The 19,551-nt window shown below is 32.5% G+C and overlaps 2 protein-coding genes across 2 annotated transcripts; one reads left to right on the forward strand and one right to left on the reverse strand.

The window, feature by feature from the left end:
- Window positions 1-3,824: 3,824 nt before the first annotated feature.
- Window positions 3,825-8,890, forward strand: LOC132738273 (uncharacterized). The gene is made up of 6 exons (XM_060725739.1): window positions 3,825-3,949; window positions 4,627-4,843; window positions 5,139-5,287; window positions 5,599-5,755; window positions 7,685-7,868; window positions 8,503-8,890. Exons 1-6 carry the CDS (start codon window positions 3,934-3,936, stop codon window positions 8,521-8,523), a joined length of 744 nt encoding a protein of 247 aa, XP_060581722.1. The 5' UTR covers window positions 3,825-3,933; the 3' UTR covers window positions 8,524-8,890.
- A 4,533-nt stretch (window positions 8,891-13,423) lies between these two features.
- On the reverse strand, window positions 13,424-19,379 carry LOC132738280 (DNA-directed RNA polymerase II subunit RPB11-a-like). The gene is made up of 4 exons (XM_060725746.1): window positions 19,253-19,379; window positions 17,118-17,207; window positions 16,602-16,776; window positions 13,424-13,706 (listed from the first exon to the last, which is right to left on the reverse strand). Exons 1-4 carry the CDS (start codon window positions 19,303-19,305, stop codon window positions 13,671-13,673), a joined length of 354 nt encoding a protein of 117 aa, XP_060581729.1. The 5' UTR covers window positions 19,306-19,379; the 3' UTR covers window positions 13,424-13,670.
- Between the last annotated feature and the right edge of the window lie 172 nt (window positions 19,380-19,551).

Below are 19,551 nucleotides of genomic sequence, written 5' to 3' on the forward strand. Positions count from 1 at the left end.
AATAATTCATGCCTACCTACTTTGAAAATAATGTATGAGAACACAGATAAGATGTAAATTCACATTTCTGCATAAGGAAGAAACTGTTTTATAACGGTGTTTATTTTACAAGTTCTCTGTATAGTCCTTTCCTTTGATGAACTTTGATCTTAAAGGAGCCAACAATTTTGTTCCAATTGCAGACGCAGTTTATTTTTGGTGTTTTTTGCTGTCATTTGCAATCCATGTATTACACATCGGTCTCAATTTCCGACTGGAATTTACATCTCGATTATGATTCCCTTACTGATTCTGAAGACCAGAATGAAATGATACATGATGGTAAAGTGGCGCTATTATACGGAATGCCGTTAGGGCCATTGCCTATGAATGTGTTGATCTGAAACGCGATAGTCGATAGTACGATGGTGAAAACGCGAAATCACGAAACTACGATGGTGAAAACGCGAAAGTACGATGATGAAAACGCGACAGAACGATACTACGATGATGAAAACGCGATAAACTATCGTGTTTTCACCATCGTGCTGTCGCGTTTTCACCATCGTAGTTTCGTGATTTCGCAATGGTTTGATCTGAAACGCGATACTCGACAGTACGATGATGAAAACGCGAAATCACGAAACTACGATGGTGAAAACACGATAGTACGATGGTGAAAACACGATAGTTTATCGCGTTTTCATCATCGTAGTATCGTACTGTCGCGTTTTCATCATCGTACTATCGCGTTTTCATCATCGTACTTTCGCGTTTTCACCATCGTAGTTTCGTGATTTCGCGTTTTCACCATTGTACTTTCGACTATCGCGTTTCAGATCAACATATTCATAGGCGATGGCCCTAACGGCATTCCGTACTATTACTGTTGACTAAACAATGTATTTCAAAGCAGGAGCTTCTCGCAGAATATAATTTTAGTTAGTTTTATATAAAATAGTTTTAAATAAACAAAATGATTACCTCTACATCTATACTATTTGGATCAAACATTGAATAAGAAGAATAAAATTCATATGCGAATATGTTTTATAGAAATCCCCTCCTTTTCATCTGACAACTTATTGAAGAGTGAATCATATTATTAGGTGGATCAGGTATAAGCAGTAGGTTAAATGTGAAAAGACGACTTTTTCTAACATAATTATTATATGCGATGGCAGAAAGAGCAAACTGCAGCTAAAGAAGAGAAAAAAGTGAAGAATCCCACACAACCAAAAGCGGGGGCATTCGACTCTCACTTTCATTTGGATCGCTAGTGCTTTTTGGCTAGGATCAGGCCGATGAGTTTTCAGAGGCACTGGAAGAGGTTGAACCCTTGAAAACCGTGAATGCGTATGGGCCGTAGCTCTGGTTTACGACCCTGATAGCTATCCGTCTAAAACCGACCTTGAAAATCTTTAAAAAAAATAAGGTGTTGTGTCGATGGTTGCTTTGACATGTCGGGGGTAAAGGGGGGTTTGTGAAAATCTAAAGAGGGTGTTGATGGAGTGTGATGTTATGGGCATTGGAGAATTTGGTAGGATAGTACGAAGGATCATCCCATTTCTCAGCGAAGTATTTGTTGATGAGGTGTTAGCCTCAATCACCAAGCCCTGTAGTGCATTGTAGACCACACACAGGCCAGACAAGTTCAAGGGCTTACTACGATATGTTGGAACAAATGTCTACCACATCAAGACAATGTGTCGCGTCCAAGAACCACGTCCCTACCTCAAAGGTCAAGGTAACACTATCATTTTGAAGTTTCACATTATAGCAATAAGAGTATTTAAATAGGTAGACGCATTCGTGTCCGTACTGTAACTTTGTCAATGCATCGAATGATTTTAAAATAACTAGGCATAAATGTCTACCACATCAAGACGATGTGTCGCGTTCCAGAATTATGTTCCTACCTCAAAGGTCAAGGTCACACTAACATTTTGGAGTTTCACATTATCACAATTAGAATTAATAGGTACACACAATCGTGTCCGGGCTGTTACTTTGTCATATGCATAGAAGGATTTTAAAATAACTTGGCATAAATGTCTACAACATCAAGACGATGTGTCGCGTCCAATAATCACGTCCCTACCTCAAAGGTCAAGGTCACACTACCATTTTGAAGTTCACTTTATCACAATTAGAGTTTATAGGTACACACATTCGTGTCCGGGCTGTAACTTTGTCATGCATCGAAGGATTTTAAAATAACTAGGCATAAATGTCTACCACATCAAGACGACATGTCGCGACAAAGACCTATTTCCTTTCCTTTAAGTTCAAGGTCGAACTTATAGTTTGAAGGTACTCATTCTCTCGAGAAGAGTTTGAAGATACACATCCATGTCCGGACAGTAACTGTCATGCATGAAAGGATTTTAAAAACACTTGGCACAAATATCTACCACATCAAGGTAATGTGTCGCGGCTACGGCTCATGTCCGTCTGTTCGTGTGTCCCCACTTACACAACAATCATGTCCAGACTGTAACTTTGTCATGCATTGAGACATGCATTTGAAATAATTTGGCACAAATGTCTATCTCATAACAACATTTTGTCGCGTCCAGGAACCTCGTCCCTTCTTCAAATGTCAATGTCACACTTATATTTTGAAGGTTTGTGCTATCGCAATTAGAGATTACAGATACAATAATACAAAGAACAATATAAGGCAATTAGTGACTTTCATTCACTTTTCTTTTCATAATACCTGCATGCTTAAGAAACCTTTTCGGGGGCATTCGTCACTTGGGTGGCAGCTCTTGTTAATTTTTTTTTTTAAATCGATCGAATTGTATTTATATCAATGCGAGTACTTAAAGGATTTTTAACGAGTTTTATCATTATACGCAGACAAATTATATATAGAAAAACGGAATCCTTAAAAGAACGCAAATGACAAAATTAAAGAATGATGCAGGCTCGGTTTGATTGCGTCTGTTAATGGACGGTAATGGAAAGTGCAACTTACCGATAACACCCTTAGTACTGGCTAAACATTTCAACATTTAAACATTTGCTTTATGAAAGTTTTTAAAATTATCTTTTAGGAAGCAGATACTGTCAAGTAAACAAAGAAAGTGTTTTACACGTTGCAAACCGCTCTCATCATCTCATGATCTACGAAAATTACCAAGAATAGGACGGAATATGAAGTGTTATAAGTGTTGCATTTTATATATTAACTAGTTATATGGGGACCGGTGGCCTAGTGGTTAAAGTGTCTGCGTCTCGTTCCCGGGATCATGTATTCAAGCTCTAAAATCGGGTCACGACCATGTTTTTTCTTATGACACAAGCTGGTGATTCAGAATAAGAGTAATTAAAGATGTTCAAACGTAAAAATGATGAAAATAGGTTACAAGAATTTGTTTCGCAATCGAGCTTAAATGTATATGTTTAAACCATGATTTAAATTCTGTACTCAATTGTTTTGTACAGACAACAACTGCTTAACGTTCATTACATCATATACACCCACATTAATCATGCAATGTTTATCCCGTGCATGATTTATAAATCTCTTAAACGTTTGAAACATCGTCAATCAAAATAAAATTAATACAAGTAAATTTCAGTAAATTTCACATTAACATTTCCCTTATATTATATATATTATACATGTATATAATGATAGAAAAATGCCTTTTCTGCAAGAAATTATATATAGTATGCATGTACATATATATATAATGATAAAAATTGCCTTTTCCGCTCCTGAATGTCGTGTTATTATTACCCATCCCGTTATGAACGCTATTTTTTCACATTGCAGAGAACAAATCTTGATATATTAAAATCATTATGTAGTTAACTTTAAACTATGATATTACTTTAAATGACATAACCTTTATTTCTCAGAAATTATGTTGAAAAAAAAAAATCTCTCTCGGCACATCGCTTGATATACATGTAATAGTAAGCAGTATATATCCATGAGAGATGGCAAACTATTACGGTAAGAGAGATATTTATGTTTTATTTTTTAATGATTTTGTTTTAAAATGTTGAACTGCAAAAACTTCAAATTCTATGAAAAATTTATAAAATTAATAAAAATGTTATAATGCAAAAATCACTAATTATATGGCAAAATAAGATCAATACGTTCAAACAAAGCAAAATAATTACAATAACGCTTTGATTTTCTTTTCAGAATTACAGCAATAAAATATATTTAAAACTTGAAAATGAAAGTGTACTCTTCTTATAAGAACATTATAATATATTCTTATGTACAAAATTTTGAATTTAACTTAAAGCTGCATGCGTCCACATGAGCCAAAATATTTAAAGAAAATCATACTTGACAAAAATTACTGAGATTTTAAGAAAAGTAAAAAGATTCAAGATAAATGTAATAATGTTCGTGTTATGTGCCATTCATGACCAATTTTGCAGTATTTTTCACTATTTTTCTACTGCGTTACTAACGCAGTCATACTCAGAGTGATATTTTGACGTCTTTTGGTAATTTTTATCGTCCGTAAGTGCCGATTGCAATTTGATTTTTTTTTTACTTTGCTCATTTCGCAATACTTTACTTTTTAATACATTTTCAATTTTTATTTATGAAAATTAGCATGAATCTGGAGGCGTGCTGTTTTAATATGTTCATTTTTTTACCTAATATAGTGAAGACTGCTTTTCTGGTGATTTTATTTACAAAATCAATTACTAGCACCTCAATATCAGCCGGTTGTTCTTATGAACACATAAGCACGAAATTTTCGGACTGTATTTGGAATGAAACAGCTGTAAACAGCTTCAACGAGATCATCGAAGGATTCTTTCACAGTGACACAGTGGTGACCGAGGACGATTTGTTGTCAACATTAACATCAACATGTGGGTGAGAGCTTTAAATGTTAACTTTAAACTGCAGTTTAGAGGAGTAATAGAAATTCTTATATATTAAAGCGTTCTCGTTATGTCCAAAGTTATTCACCAAATAAACATTGGGCTAGAATTGTGTGAATTAAACTATTAAATGTTTGGTGTGCGATTAAGTAATGATGCAAAGTTTTATACATATCATATAGGAAGTTAGCATCCATTAAATAACGTTATGTGCATACATTTATTCAGACTGTACCGTTTTGTTACATTTTTTTTACTTGTTTGATTTGAGACTTCGCTATTTTTAGTGATGAAAGTTACATGAAGAAGTATTCATTTTGTGGACAAAGAAGTGTAGAAAATTGTCCACAATTGACGTATGTGGTAACAGAATACATCAAACAAGATGTGGTGGTGTTTTGTGAGAACGGAGAGCCATCAGAATGGCTTGCCACAGGTAAAACTTCATGATGGCTGTAAATAAATTAATAAATAAAATAAATAAATGAAAATAAAATCTACTTAAATCAAGTCAAAATAAAACGAAAAACTTGTTACTCTAATTTATAGGTATAAAAGTCTTAATGGGTAACAAGCGTTGGTAAAAGATGCGTTTACCTGCCGAAATCATAAAATGATTTCCTTCTTAAAACAATCATAGAAATGTTTCAATTAAGATAGTTGTTATATATTTTGTAAAATATCGATATTAAATGATTTTATGAAGGAAATCAAATTTCTTACATTTTATTATAAATTAATTATCAGTGTTACAGAGTACATATCGTTACAACAAGCAGTGTATTGACTATGGAGCCGGTGAAAACCGTGTACTAGAAATAGTGCAACAATGTGTAGACGAGGCGGATTTTTTAAACCATTTTTCGGATCTCATAGTTAGCTATGCGGTGTCTACGCTACAAAGGTTTTGTATATTCATTTGTTGGCAGCATGTATTCATATCTATGATATGCAATTCCTATGGTGGCTGATTTGGATCGCTTTTGTGCGAGGTATTGGCGCTAGCGACAACAGGACAAAGCGCCAAACGGCACGTTTTCGGACTTTCGTCTTGTCGTCCTGTCGCTAACGATGTACGCCAAACGGCGCGTTGTCGTGTGGCGTGTTGTCGCGATGTCACATTGCCGCTCGGTTCAAATCGAAGGATTGGTTTATAAGCCAAGCGACAGGGCGTTATCGCCACAAAGCACCGCACGACAACGCGCCATTTGGCGTGCTTTGTTATAGACAGGACTCTTTGTCGTGTTGTCGCTAGCGACAAGACGAAAAGGCGATAACGATATAGGTTTTGTTGTCGCTATCGACAACGCAACGCAAGTACCAAATGTACCAAATTAACCACCATAATTTCCTAATAAGTTAGTCTGATACTGTTACTAACGTTTTTATTTCAGTATTCGTTTTTCTATTGACTTTTGGTCGCAAAAAAACATATATTAGTACAGTACTGTTAGAGCTATTTATTATCAAGTCATCTAATTTCAGTTTCTTATGAAGAACAGAGTTTTATTTTTCATATATTTTTTTTCAAGAATACAATGTATATATATATAATTATTTATTTCATGCTTTCCAGTGTTTTATTGTAATATATCAGATGATTATATTCTGATAAACCACTAGTGAAATTTATAAAATATAATTTTCACTGTAGCCGGACTATATCTGAATGCGGATGAAAAGAAAATAATAACTAAATGGAATAACAGGCAGAAATAAATGCCGTCATGCGTAAATTTTGCTTCTTTAGGAAAAGAAAGTCGATGTCACTATACATCATGTTGAAAATGTAACAAAATTAGAGAAATTAAACAGAACTATATTTCAAAATTGATGATGTGACGTCATGATATAATGACGTCACAAAGGAGAATGCGCGACGTTACGCGGCAAAATCAGTAAAAATTACTTGAAATCACTTAAAACGCATGAAATAAAAAGAAAATTTATTTGTTTTACATATAAGATTGAAATATATTTCATTCGTGAACACGAGCTATTATATTTTCACTCGTGGCTACGCCACTCGTGAAAATATTGCATCTGGTGTTCACTCAGTGAAATTATATTTCGATTTTACATGCAAAACAAACAGATATCCTCTATATATCTACTGGAATATTGCAAAACCGAGATTTTACGTCAAACAAATTTCCGACTTAGCCTTCGAAACAAAAATTCACCCATTGCAATGTCAGGTGAATACGGAGTGTGAGGGAGCACAACAATATCCTGAAAGTCGCCTTTTCAGTGTTTTTAATACAGCAATCTAACAATGGCTAAACTTTGGTCTATGTGTTTCTACTATTTTGTAGGACCTCCAGTAGCCTGAAAGGCACCTTTAGCAATAAAGAATAATTTACCATATATTATCTTCTTAATTAATACTTAGGATCCGCTTTGCGAAAATAATCTTTTATCAGCTTTGCTGCCTATATTTCGTTCCTAATCTTTCATTAGACCAAAAAGTGAACCAAATGTATCACACTTGCGAAAAACATTATAGTGTATTTAAGACACTGTTAAAGCATTTTCACGCATTACAATTATTCTTAATATAGAGTGTACTTTGACCTCTATATCACTTTACACGAGTAATATAGATAGGCACAGCTAAACTAAAAGTATTTTAATGGATGTTGTATCAATGTAAATGTCTACTCGGTAATCCTTATTGTGTCGTGATTTTATTGAGCAATGTATGGCGTTCTAGATATATTCATATCTAAATATTCCTCGTACCTATCTTACATAATACAACTCGTCTTTATTCACTACAGAACCCGAAATGCTATAGTTTCTTGTGTTTTTTTTATTATTATTATTTTCACAGCGATATTTCACACTGGTTTAGATGTATGCTAGATAATGCACCGTCGTTTCCGGACTACAATGGTGACGGAATTTTAGATTGTGGCTCAACATGGCAAGACGTGGTTGTAATGCTGACACTCAGAATATCAGCCTTTAATCAACTTGGGATGACAATTAATCCAGAAATAATCGCCGAACTGAAGGTATATTTATTTTCGATCAATCGCAAAAATTAAATTCAAAGGTATTGTATCCTCCATATATACGGTGTGGGCTTGTAGTGAATGTGAACACATTTTGTACATGTATATAAATATACATGTATATTGAAACAATAACGATAAATGAGCCGCGTCACGACAAAACCAACATAATGGGTTTGCGACCAGCATTTATCCAGACCAGCCTGCGCCTCCGCGCAGTCTGATCAGGATCCATGCTGCTCGCTATCAGTTTCTCTATTTGTAATAGGGTTTGTAAGCGAACAGCATGGATCCTGATCAGACTGCGCGGATGCGCAGGCTGGTCTGGATCCATGCTGGTCGCAAACCCATTATGTTGGTTTTGTCGTGACGCGGCTCAAATGTATTTCATTCTTTGACTTCGATTTAAACTAAGAATCTTGTGTTGTCATTTAGTTATGTGGATATTTTCAGGATATGTTTTGACATGAGATATGTAAACCAAAATAAATAAAGAAAGAAAACAAAAGACTATGTCGCACACAGATTCACTCACTGAGAAGTGTATTAAAGCAATAAGATAATATGTTATCTTTACAAAACTTTCATTTCAGAAAATTACTATATAAATGCATTTGTCTCTTTATCGTTTCAGGATATCAAAAAAGGTTCATGAAAATAGACAACACCAAACAAATAGATTTTGATATGCTACTCATATTGTATATTGTACATAAAATAATTAAATACAATTTTAATGATCAAAATTCCTGTGGAAAATTATTAACCTGCCCATTTGTTCATACATTATTTGGGGTGGTCGTGGTATTTTAGCTATATCAGGAAAACGTTAACGTCGTTATCACCACAAGAAGAAAATCATTGCTCATTGGCTTGATGGAATTCATTAAAGTGTATTTTTACTACAGATTTTTAGAAAGGCAGATTGTCTGAGTAGTGCAAACTGTATATTATTCGAGCCAACCTAGTTCCAATTATTTTGTTCCATTATAATTTTAAATATTTTATAGGTGATCTCAAACAATACATATTTTACTAGTCTGCCTTGTTGTCATTCCATTGATATTACTGGACAGTAAGATTTAATTACCTTGACATTCCTATCTTTCGTGCCAAAATCTTAGCTCTAACCTTTATAATTAATGATATGATTTTTAATAAGGTAAACCCAAGATACGCGGGGCAGGGATAATTTTGACCCCCAGGGCTATAATTGAAAAGACTGGTTCATGGTTCTTACAACAATGTTTCATGCCAAATACATTGTATGTAAGCTCTCGGCTTAATGTCTTAAGATACGATTTTTAATTAACTATATAGATCTTAGGAAAACCCACGAGCACCTTGGGTGGGCAAATTTTGACTCATGGGCTATTATGTAGAGGTTTACTACATAATATCTCGTGCCAGTTGTCTAAACTCTTGCCTTAATAGTTTCAACGTAGTTGATTTTTAAAGATTACACTATAATCATATTAGAAAACCCATAAGAACAATCATTGAGTTAAATCTTTTGGTTGTACTTGGTAAAAATATGACTGAAAAAGTTACTTGCACGTCTTGACTTCAGTGGTACGATTTGGATGATCACGTGACCAAAATCGTACAATGAGCTCATAAAATGGCGGTCTGAACGCTCGGTAAAAGTAGTAAAATTGAGGTAAGCATACATTTAACGTTAAATTGAAATGAAAAACTAGGTCGCATGGAACCCCTGTAAAAACCATGTACTGTTCTGTTATTGGTTACTTTGTAGCTATCACTGTTTATGCCTGAAAGTTGAATAAGTTGTTTACAATGGGGGAACATGCACAAAAATGCGTTGTTTTCAGTAAAAGAAACGCATTTTGAGCAAAATAGGCAATGACATCTTGTACACAATTGTAAGTTTGCCTGTCATGAACAATTTCGATCCATCCTTTGTAAAGTTGCATAACGAAGTTGTACATGTTTTTAAAAAAAAAACACGTGTCACGTGATCATCCGCATTGTGCATAATCACTACAGTACTTATCATTGTTAAAATCAATCTACGAATGCTTACAAAGTGCTGGGGACTGAAAACGAAATTGCTACTCGTACATGTGATTTTGGAGATGTTTATTTTAAAAGAGTGGCTGAATTATGACAAAAATGAAATCATAAAAGCTCACTATTGAGCTTTTTGTGCGTTGCTAAGCTAAATAAATACCTTGTTATCCCCCCGAGTAGGGCCATTACTTGGACAACAATTCATTTAAATAGAACACACAAATCGCAATTTGAAAATGTTGTAGACTCGGTTTGATAGAGTCTGGAAAGTGCAAGTTACCGTCCACGCTTTCCAGCACCGGCTTAAGCAAAATTCCACATTTAAACATAAAATGATGAAATTTGGAATATTGAAAAATTGTAAATGATTTTGCAAATGGTTACCATTGCACATAAATTTGGAAAAATGTTTTTCAAAGAGCTATATGACAGAAACTTCCTTGGTGTCAGAAACATCGAATTGTACAATACACAACAGACACAGGGCAAAGGTGAGACTGAAAAATAAGAGCTGTCAATAGGACAGCATGCTAGACTACATTGTATTATCAGTGCTTGATAGTAAATTAAGAGCCTAGATAATATTCTCCAAAAGTTGATGGAAGTCCGCGAGTCGGATGTGTCGCCTTGTGAACAATATACATGTAGCTGTCACTTAGGCATATTATTCTCAAATATAGGTTTTCTGTACGAAACCTGCTGTGGTCATAGTATTATTTTTACAATAGGTTTATCTCTTAGATTTGGTTTGCTAAATTGCTAATCATGGTCATGCAGCTACATAGTTAGGTGAAGAAGCAGGCGCTTGTTTTGGTTGAGTCTATTATGTTTTGTTTAGGGGGTTGAGTTGTCATACACAAATTTACAATTTATATGCATTTATTTTTCCCAATGATATTTGTAAATAAGATTGTTATATGTCTATTAACGGAATAATTTTAATGAACACGAAATTAGTTCACACCTACATGTGTATTGGTAACGTGATGGTTTAAGCCAATGAAAACGCGTCAATATTATTATACTCAGGCAGAGAAAAAGTGCGCAAAAAGTAAATCGATAATCTTTATGTAGCCAGCAAACTTTTAATTGCAAGTATTTTTTCATATCTTTTCGGCAGGATAAACTGTCGGAGGACTCGTATCGTAAAATGGCTGCCATTTACAGTATCAAGTGATTATCCCAAGCACCACCGCGACTTAGCGCGGGAATTTTAATTATAGCTAACCTCGCCGCGTATACCTTTTCATAATTTATTGTAATAAATATTTACAAACTGTGTCTTTCGGGTTTTTTTTATCAATATATAACCAATAATGATGTTAATATGAATAAATAATCATATCTCAAATCTTTGACTATGATTTACAATGTAATTCTACCTTAAGTGTATTTAAAAGGTTTTTAATTTCCTGTAATTTTATTTTGTGATTATGCTTCAAAGCAGTCAATTGACCGTGAATTTTGATTTCCTTGAAATCATTTTTCTCATCTGAAGGCATGCAACTTTAATATGGTGATACATTAATTACATTCCATGAAAATGTTTAAAGATATAAAATATCTCATGACATGTTTGTTCATTTTACATTACACAAAGTCTTCACAAAAAGTAGTATGCAATCGTACCTATATTACATACGAATGTATGTAATATTTTTCTTGTTTCTAAACACCACTCTTATAATGTACATGTACCTTGAACTTAAGTGGCATTTGAACTGATTGTAACAATGTTACATCAACATTGATGTAGCTTGAATACCTTTTATTATGTAGGAGAATTGGCCCGGACAAAAATAAAGTATAATAATTAACAAAGGGCAATAACTCTAAAATCATGAAGTACAGAGTACCGGTTCTTGTGTACTGCTTTTCTTCTCAAAAAGATCTATCATCCTTTGAAGTTTCAAGTCTATAGCTTTTATAGTTTAGGTGAAACGGCTGGGACTAAAATAAAGTATTATAAGCAACAAAGGGCAACAACTCTAAAACCATGAAGTACCGAGTGCCGGTGTTTGTGCGCTGCACTTCTTCTCAAAAAGATCTATCATCCTATAAAGTTTTATGACCATAGCATTTATAGTTTAGGAGAAATGGCCTGGACAGGAATGAAATATGAAAATTAACAAAGCCCAATAACTCAAAAAATAAGAAGTGCAGAGAAACAATTCTTGTGCACTGCACTTTGGGTCATTAAAAGAAGCATGTATACCAAGTTTAGAATCAATCCGACTTAAAGTGACTGAGTTATGCTCCGGACAAGCCTTAGGGGATGTCGCCCCTGCTGCCGACAAGGACAAGGTGACACAATAATGAAACATGTGTAATGTTTATTGTTTTATTATTTAAAATTGTTTTACATGGTCTGTAAAAAACAGGAAATCGCAGACATTCAGTTTTCATACATTTACAATATCTATACATGAACAGCATAATTATGTGTATGATAAGTGAGAAAGTTAATGATATATTTACTGTACAAAAGACATAAGTTATAATTACCAACCAACTTACTAATAAAGCTTTAAAAATTATTTTGAAGGTATTTTTTTCAGCATTGGACAATTCAAGCACTAGAACAACATTGTTATAAATTCTTGCAGACACATAAACTCTTATAGCAGCTGACCTCCAGGTACATTTATGTAATTTCTTATCAGTTTAAAAAGTTCTCTAAATACATGTAGTAAAGTACACAATTTGAGCGGTTTAAGCTACACATGCACTGAAAAGTCTGTGACTGACAGATGATGATGATGATGCAGCCTTACACACCACTTATCTGTCTTACACTTCACACACCACTTATCTGTCTTACACTTTACACACCACTTATCTGTCTTACACTTTACACACCACTTATCTGTCTTACACTTTACACACCACTTATCTGCCTCACACCCACCACTTATCTATAGAAATCACCTATCATAGTTTTATAATTTTCCTTCTTTGAAATTGTTAAATAAAAACTACTCTGAACTGCATATACATGTAGTCATATACATTTGACATGTTTTGAGATATTTATCATGTGTTCGTGCAGAGCTTTTTTTTCAAAGAAAACTGAAGGGTCCTTTTTTTAAAATTTAAAGAAAAATAACATATTTTTGTAAATGGTGAAGAGCAAATTCAATGTAAATTTAATTTTAAGGGGAAGACTGCCCTTTTTTAAGAATTGTCCTAGTGGGAACTTGGAAGTCACCCTTTAAATGGCCACTGCTATAGAAAGAAACAAAGCCCTGTTGTGTCTAATTACATTAAATTGCATGATTGTACATGTATATCAAAACTTCGTAGTTTTTTAGAATCACAATCATATGAGCCATTTATCAAAATGAAAATATAAACCACAAGTCTGCATCATTAACAAATATATGGATGAAAATTTCTTCCTCAATTTCCAAAACAATTTTTTTAAAGATTGCAACATACTTTCATACTCTAATTTCTGTAACAGTATGCTGTTAATTCCAAGTCCTTAATCATTTTTCTCTTTTTCAGAGATGAAGTTCAAATAAGGACTTAAAAAATAACTATATTGAAATATACTAATACTTTCTGTAAAGTATGCAATAACTTTAAAAGTCATTTCTCTATTATTTAACACAAGTAAACACGACAAACATCAAAACATCACTTTTTCATATTTCAGTCGGATGTTTGATGGTTGAACATTCACCACTTATTGTACAATTTACAGTTTGTCTGTCCCAGCAGGTGAATATACGTATCACAACTAACAACTTCCTCGTATATAAATTCTCCTCAAATATCTCCTTCCTGTCTCTCCCTTACTGCTTCCTGTAATATACAACATTTACACTGTCATAAATAGAAGATATTAAATAAGTGTACATGAAAATTCAATACTGAATTTAATGAACAGGTTGTTTTAAACGTATTTATTTAAGCTCAATTGTGAAACAAGTTCTTGCAACTTATATAAATCACTTTTGAATCCTTCCTAAAATCAACCAGTACTGGTGTCATATCGTGACCCCATTAGGGCTCAAACCCATGATTATCCCTGGGTTGAAATGCAGACCCCTTTACCACTAGGCCACCACCCCACTTTAATGAACGGGTTAAAATAAAATATTTATACTGGCCCGGGAAAAGAAAAAAATTTTTTTAGTTTCTCATATTAGATATTATCTTAGAAAAATCTAATTAACCTTTTAAAATAAAGTAGGCCATGAACATTAGCTATAAACAGATTTCAGGAAAATAGAGTCAGGGCTCGACACTAACGATGGTCTGTTAGCCCGAGGCTACCAATTTTCCCCAAGGACTACCCGAGTTTCCAAGCTGGGAATCCCGTCGGGCTACTCAAAATTTCAGTGACCTGATGTCTCTAAATTCACTAAAAATAATTAATAAAATAACATTTTTTAGGCTATGATTCAAAACGAAAGATAAATTCATCTTACTAGTAAAAATTAGCCGTTGGTCACTAGTGTCAGTCACAGCAACGCATAATAGATTCTATTTAATCTCTATAAAGTTGCGAAAAGTGAAACCGGAAGTCCCCAACTTAATTGCCGATTTTTCCAGCTACTTCAATAGAATTTTCTTTTGTCTATTAAACATTTCAATAAAAATATTTGCTCATATTGGAAACCTATTCAAGGGTTTAAACTTAAAAGAATATGATTTGTTGATTGATGTAAATCATACTGACAATGATAACCAAAATAAACGTGTTGTTTGAAATAGATCTGATTTTTCGGATGTAATTTATTCGACATGATATTGATTGGGAAAAAATCTCTTTATTAAAAAAGAGAAGAAAATGTTTAATCTCTTTAAAAAAGAGAAAAGAAATATCTAAATATTTGTAATTGTCTTTGCCATAACTTCACAATGTTTTAAGCACTTTTAATCATGTACAAGCAAATGTAAGCAATAATGCCAAGTACATGAATATATGAAGTAAAATTGTTAACAAATACTAATACCCTAGGCATAAAAAACTAACGCAATAATAGTTTGATTAAAAATAGGCTTTACATTTATAAATTTCGTGTTTAAATCAGGGGACAACAGATATTAATCTAATGTCCCTAAATTTAATCTCTGACAGTTATAAATAAACTGAATTACTAGCACTAAAAAAAGTTTGTTATTCTGATATTTTGTTTTTTTTATGTCTGACAAATAAGTTTGTAGAATAAATCGATTAGAGTAAAAGAAAAAACATATTTTTGTTCTTGTCCAAGCTTTTACTTCTGTTTTGAATTTAAAAAACACATGAAAAGGTCATACATTACTATACCTGAAAGTAGATTTTGTTAAGCTCTATTGAAATTATTTTTTAATACAAAAGCCAGGTATTACAATAAATTTTTTAAAACTGACATACTTATTTAGCTCATATTGCCAATATAATTCTCCCCTTCCCTATAAGCTGTCAATAATATAAGCTGAGCTGATTGCCTAGCAATTTTATTTGCAACACACCTTAGTAATTTCCTGGCTAGAACCTGTACCTGTAGGTAATGTCTGGCCTTTCAAAAAACTTTGACTTTTGTGTGTCACACTGCTCAATATTTTATAAAAATAATAATGTAAAAAAAAATGTTGATGATGACTTTGGAAGAGCTCAGAGGCTAGCCGGAAAACTACATCTCAATGCAGGTAATTAAAGCTTACAAACTTTTTACTAGATCTTATATGATTTATCTATTGGTGATTTTTTCCAATAAATGTTGAAGAGATTCTTATGCTATTGTTTTCTTATCTTCAGATACATTACACTCAAAATGCATTTTAATAGAATAAGAAGAAACATTTTTTTATGTTTTACAATGAGGACTACCTAGATTTGCCAAGGACTACCTGATCCTCAAAGTAGGTAGTCCTTCTGACTACCCCTAAAAAAAGTTAGTGTCAAGCCCTGAGAGTCAATTTTTCATTATGTGATGCCTATAATATAAACATTAAAATAAGAAGCCAAGATTTTACAAGTACTTTGGCGACCAAAACCGTACAAAACTTTTTTCTCTCTTGTTGCAGTAAAGTGCAGTAAACAACTCTTCTAGCTACATGTAGGTTCCTCATTTTTTTTTTTGTCATACTTACACTATTCTATTTTTATGAACATTCTACACACATACTAGAGATCCAAAAGAAATTTCACAAACATGACAGAATAGGGTAGAATATCAACACTTCACATTCAAGAGACTAAGTTATATCTCGTGTGTTATTTTAGAATGCTCTTCACTATTCAACATCTTTACCACAAAATTCATTCAGATCTTTATTAAAGGCTCATTGTGCCTCAGAAATGCTTTTATTTTTCAAAAGGCTTCATATTTTTTATGTACTTTAATATTTTCCAAAAAGTGACTCATTGGCTTATTACCTGAGCCATCTTATAACTTTTTCTTCTGTTGCTATTTGACAATAAGTACAGATATAGTGATTTAGTAATTTGTAGTATTGTACGAAAGTAAAAATACTACTTTGTGTTTACATTTTGTTACTTTAATGACAAATAAATTCACATTCAACTTAACTTTTTTCAGGTGATATGCATCTTACATGCTCTTAAACCATTACCTTAACATTATCAAACTGATATTTTCCCTTTTTACAGAAGGAAACATTTATTCGTTCCTGAGGCATAATGTGCCTTTTAATGCTTTCAATGTGCACAGTAATACTACTATAATTATGTACTAATAGCATTACCCTAAATCTTTCCTCCATTAGAGACACCTCTGAGATAAGATCTGTGATGGCATTTGTGAGAGCTTCCTGTGGACTGTAATCTGCAGTGGTCTGTATCCGTAACACTACCTTGTGTTCTAAAGGGTGTGGGTTCTTGTAGCCAGTGAATAACACCTGCGGGTCTTTACGAAGCTGACTAAAATAAAGATAATCTTTCACATAATACAATTCAAATGCATGTTTGTAAATTTGTACACATGTACTTTTGGTCTGACTATTATACAGTTAATAACTATAAATAAAACTCTCGAACAAGATTAATAATTATTTAGGTGTTATAAAAATTTATTTGTTACATCAAAACAGATATATGTATATCTGCTGGAGATAAAGATTAACTTAACACTTTGCAAATTTGACAAGTAAATCAATGATGCATTGTTATTAAATTTGTTCAGTTTAATGAATTTTATAGATTAAAATTTTGATTTGTTATTACTTTGTACATGTATGCTTTGTTGTGTTTGACTAACTTACGTGCAAATCATGTTCCCTAATGTATGGTCTTCTTTATTTATGGTGAATATTGCTGCATTTGGTACTTTAGTGTCCTTCTCAATCTGGATCCTGTAATTCAATTAAATCAGTGCTTAATTAACAAAGGTAAAATATTTCATACTAATTTCTAAATGTCAGAATAATTGCCCATACTTCCTTATTGTACAGTTAAATAATATCATTTTATTTAATAAACTCTTATCAACCACTGAAAAGAATAGTTAAATTTCCAATCATCCGTGGGCCATGGGTGGCATAATTTATGATAGCAATTTAATATATATATTAACGCAAAAAAAACAAGAGCTCTTAAAAAGACAGCGTGCTCAACTATTCTCAATGTTTGATGGTAAAAGTTCAAAAAGGACTGGAAATCTGTCAAAATCTATGTCAGAGTTATGGACCTTGGATAGTGACCTTCTATTGTGCTCTCAAATAGTGTGTGAAGTTTCAACCCATTCCCTCTATTAGTTTTGGAAATACCAACTTGCATGCAAAAACTAAGTGTGATGCCAACACCAACACTTGGGCGAGTACTGTAACTTTTTATTCAATTAGTTAATCATTTAGTCAGGGTGAGTATTTTAACTTTTTATTCAATTAATTAATAACCCAAGGCATAATATTATATAACTTACGTAACAATATTTCCTACTAGGTGTAAGTAAAAATAAATTTTAAATAAAAATGTCAAAAATGACATTTAACTGTATAAAAAATGGCCTTAGTACTGTCAAAAAGATCTATCATGTGTCAAATATATTATAACTGAATAAATAAAATTGATTACAGAAATTTAAAAAAAATCTCAAACAAAATTATATAATGTTCTACTGTTGCCTATCCTCTGTCATGTGTCCAAATTTTCAATGCAAATTTATTATTTATATCAGTGTAATATAGAAAAAAAAATTGTTCAAAAAATATTTCTTCTGTTAAGTTTACATGCATTTAAATAATAAAAGCTTGCAAACAATCATAAAGTCCAATATCAGGCATTATGGGCATATTATAGTTTATGTGGGTCAAGCCCAAACCTCTAATAGTTATTGCTCATAAAAAGCATAGCATAATAAAAAAATAAAAAATGTCTTTTGCTTTGTCTTACAAGCTTATTTTAAAAGTTTTTCAAATTTTCTTTCAATTTCAAACTCTCATATGTTGTTATCAATCGAAAATGAAATATAAACATAAATCTAGTTTTGTCTATCGGCAATACTGGTTAAGTAAAGCGATTTAAAGATTGATTTGAAATATTTGAACGGAAAAATATTTTCAAACTCGCTGGCCGTGCATGGGCAAATATTTTGTTCAAAAATATTTTGTTTGAAACCAATTGACTCATTTAAACGCTTGCATTTGAACTACCCAATCAGATTTTGCGCACTTTTTGGAATTTAATTAAATGAGAGGATTTTATCACGATTTTTCAGATGTGACCGTTTTATTATTTTGTTAAAAGGTATTTATTTTTCATTTTTGTTCAATAATAGGTCAAAATTAATGTAAATATACGTTGTCTTAATATATTTTTCTTTACGCCAGATTTTCTTGCAGAACCTGCTACGGGTTTTTGAGCAATTTCGGTATGACGTTGCTTTGCCCAGAAGTAAAAATATCTCAAAGCGACGTCATATTTATAGGACTAACAACCATATAAATGTTGAAAACATATGAATCTAGTACAAAATTAATTAAAAAGGCTTTAAAACATAATTTTCTGATATGACAGTTTACTAATACTTTCACATTATACATATCATTTTTTTACGTTCATGTACAACTAGGATTTATTTACAGGATAAACAGAAAAAAAACTGACTTAAATGTTAAATCTTTCTGCAAGATAATTTTGCAGTAAGCATTTTAATTTAGCATTTTCTAGAAGTAAAAATATATAAGTCTTTTGGGGTACATCTGTATTATGTATTTCATCTTCTTTCTTAAAACATTTCTCATCATTGATCCCACATGAGTTACGAGTGTATTTGAGGACGAATGAAAATTTCAATCAATTTGCTTCAAATACATAACCAACAAACGTTTGGTTTGACTTGTATGGTGCTCAAAATTAAATAATTGTTCTTGAATATATTTTGATATTGATTACATACTTTTTCTCTCCTTCAAAGAGAAGAAATGACTCAAATGTTGGAGGAGCATTCATTTTCGAGTTCTATTGTTGTTGTTGTTGTTATGCACTTCCGGTTTAAAGGATAAGTATAGTGCTCTGTCGAATACGTTATCTCAACAGAATTTCGATTCCATCATCAGTTGAAAAGAGGCTCTTTTGAAATTAAATTCGTTTATAAGAAATGAAGAAAAGTTATAAAGTTATAGTTTATTTACAATTACCCATCATTTATTTTATAACAAAAGCATTGATGCATGTATTTCAAAAATAGTTTTGAAT

The sequence above is a fragment of the Ruditapes philippinarum genome, unplaced genomic scaffold (assembly GCF_026571515.1).
Source record: "Ruditapes philippinarum isolate M1 unplaced genomic scaffold, ASM2657151v2 ctg731_1_1_1_1, whole genome shotgun sequence".
Classification (NCBI taxonomy): Eukaryota; Metazoa; Mollusca; class Bivalvia; order Venerida; family Veneridae; genus Ruditapes; species Ruditapes philippinarum.

Bases quoted from the DNA above. Each gene is read 5' to 3' on its own strand.
- LOC132738273 (XM_060725739.1), top strand. The intron at 5,288-5,598 runs GTAAAACTTCAT...ATTAATTATCAG, and splicing joins ATCAGAATGGCTTGCCACAG to TGTTACAGAGTACATATCGT. The intron at 5,756-7,684 runs GTTTTGTATATT...TTATTTTCACAG, and splicing joins GCGGTGTCTACGCTACAAAG to CGATATTTCACACTGGTTTA.
- LOC132738280 (XM_060725746.1), bottom strand. From the start codon at position 19,305: ATGAATGCTCCTCCAACATTTGAGTCATTTCTTCTCTTTGAAGGAGAG. The intron at 17,208-19,252 runs GTATGTAATCAA...ATTGAATTACAG, and splicing joins CTCTTTGAAGGAGAGAAAAA to GATCCAGATTGAGAAGGACA. The intron at 16,777-17,117 runs GTAAGTTAGTCA...TCTTTATTTTAG, and splicing joins TTAGGGAACATGATTTGCAC to TCAGCTTCGTAAAGACCCGC.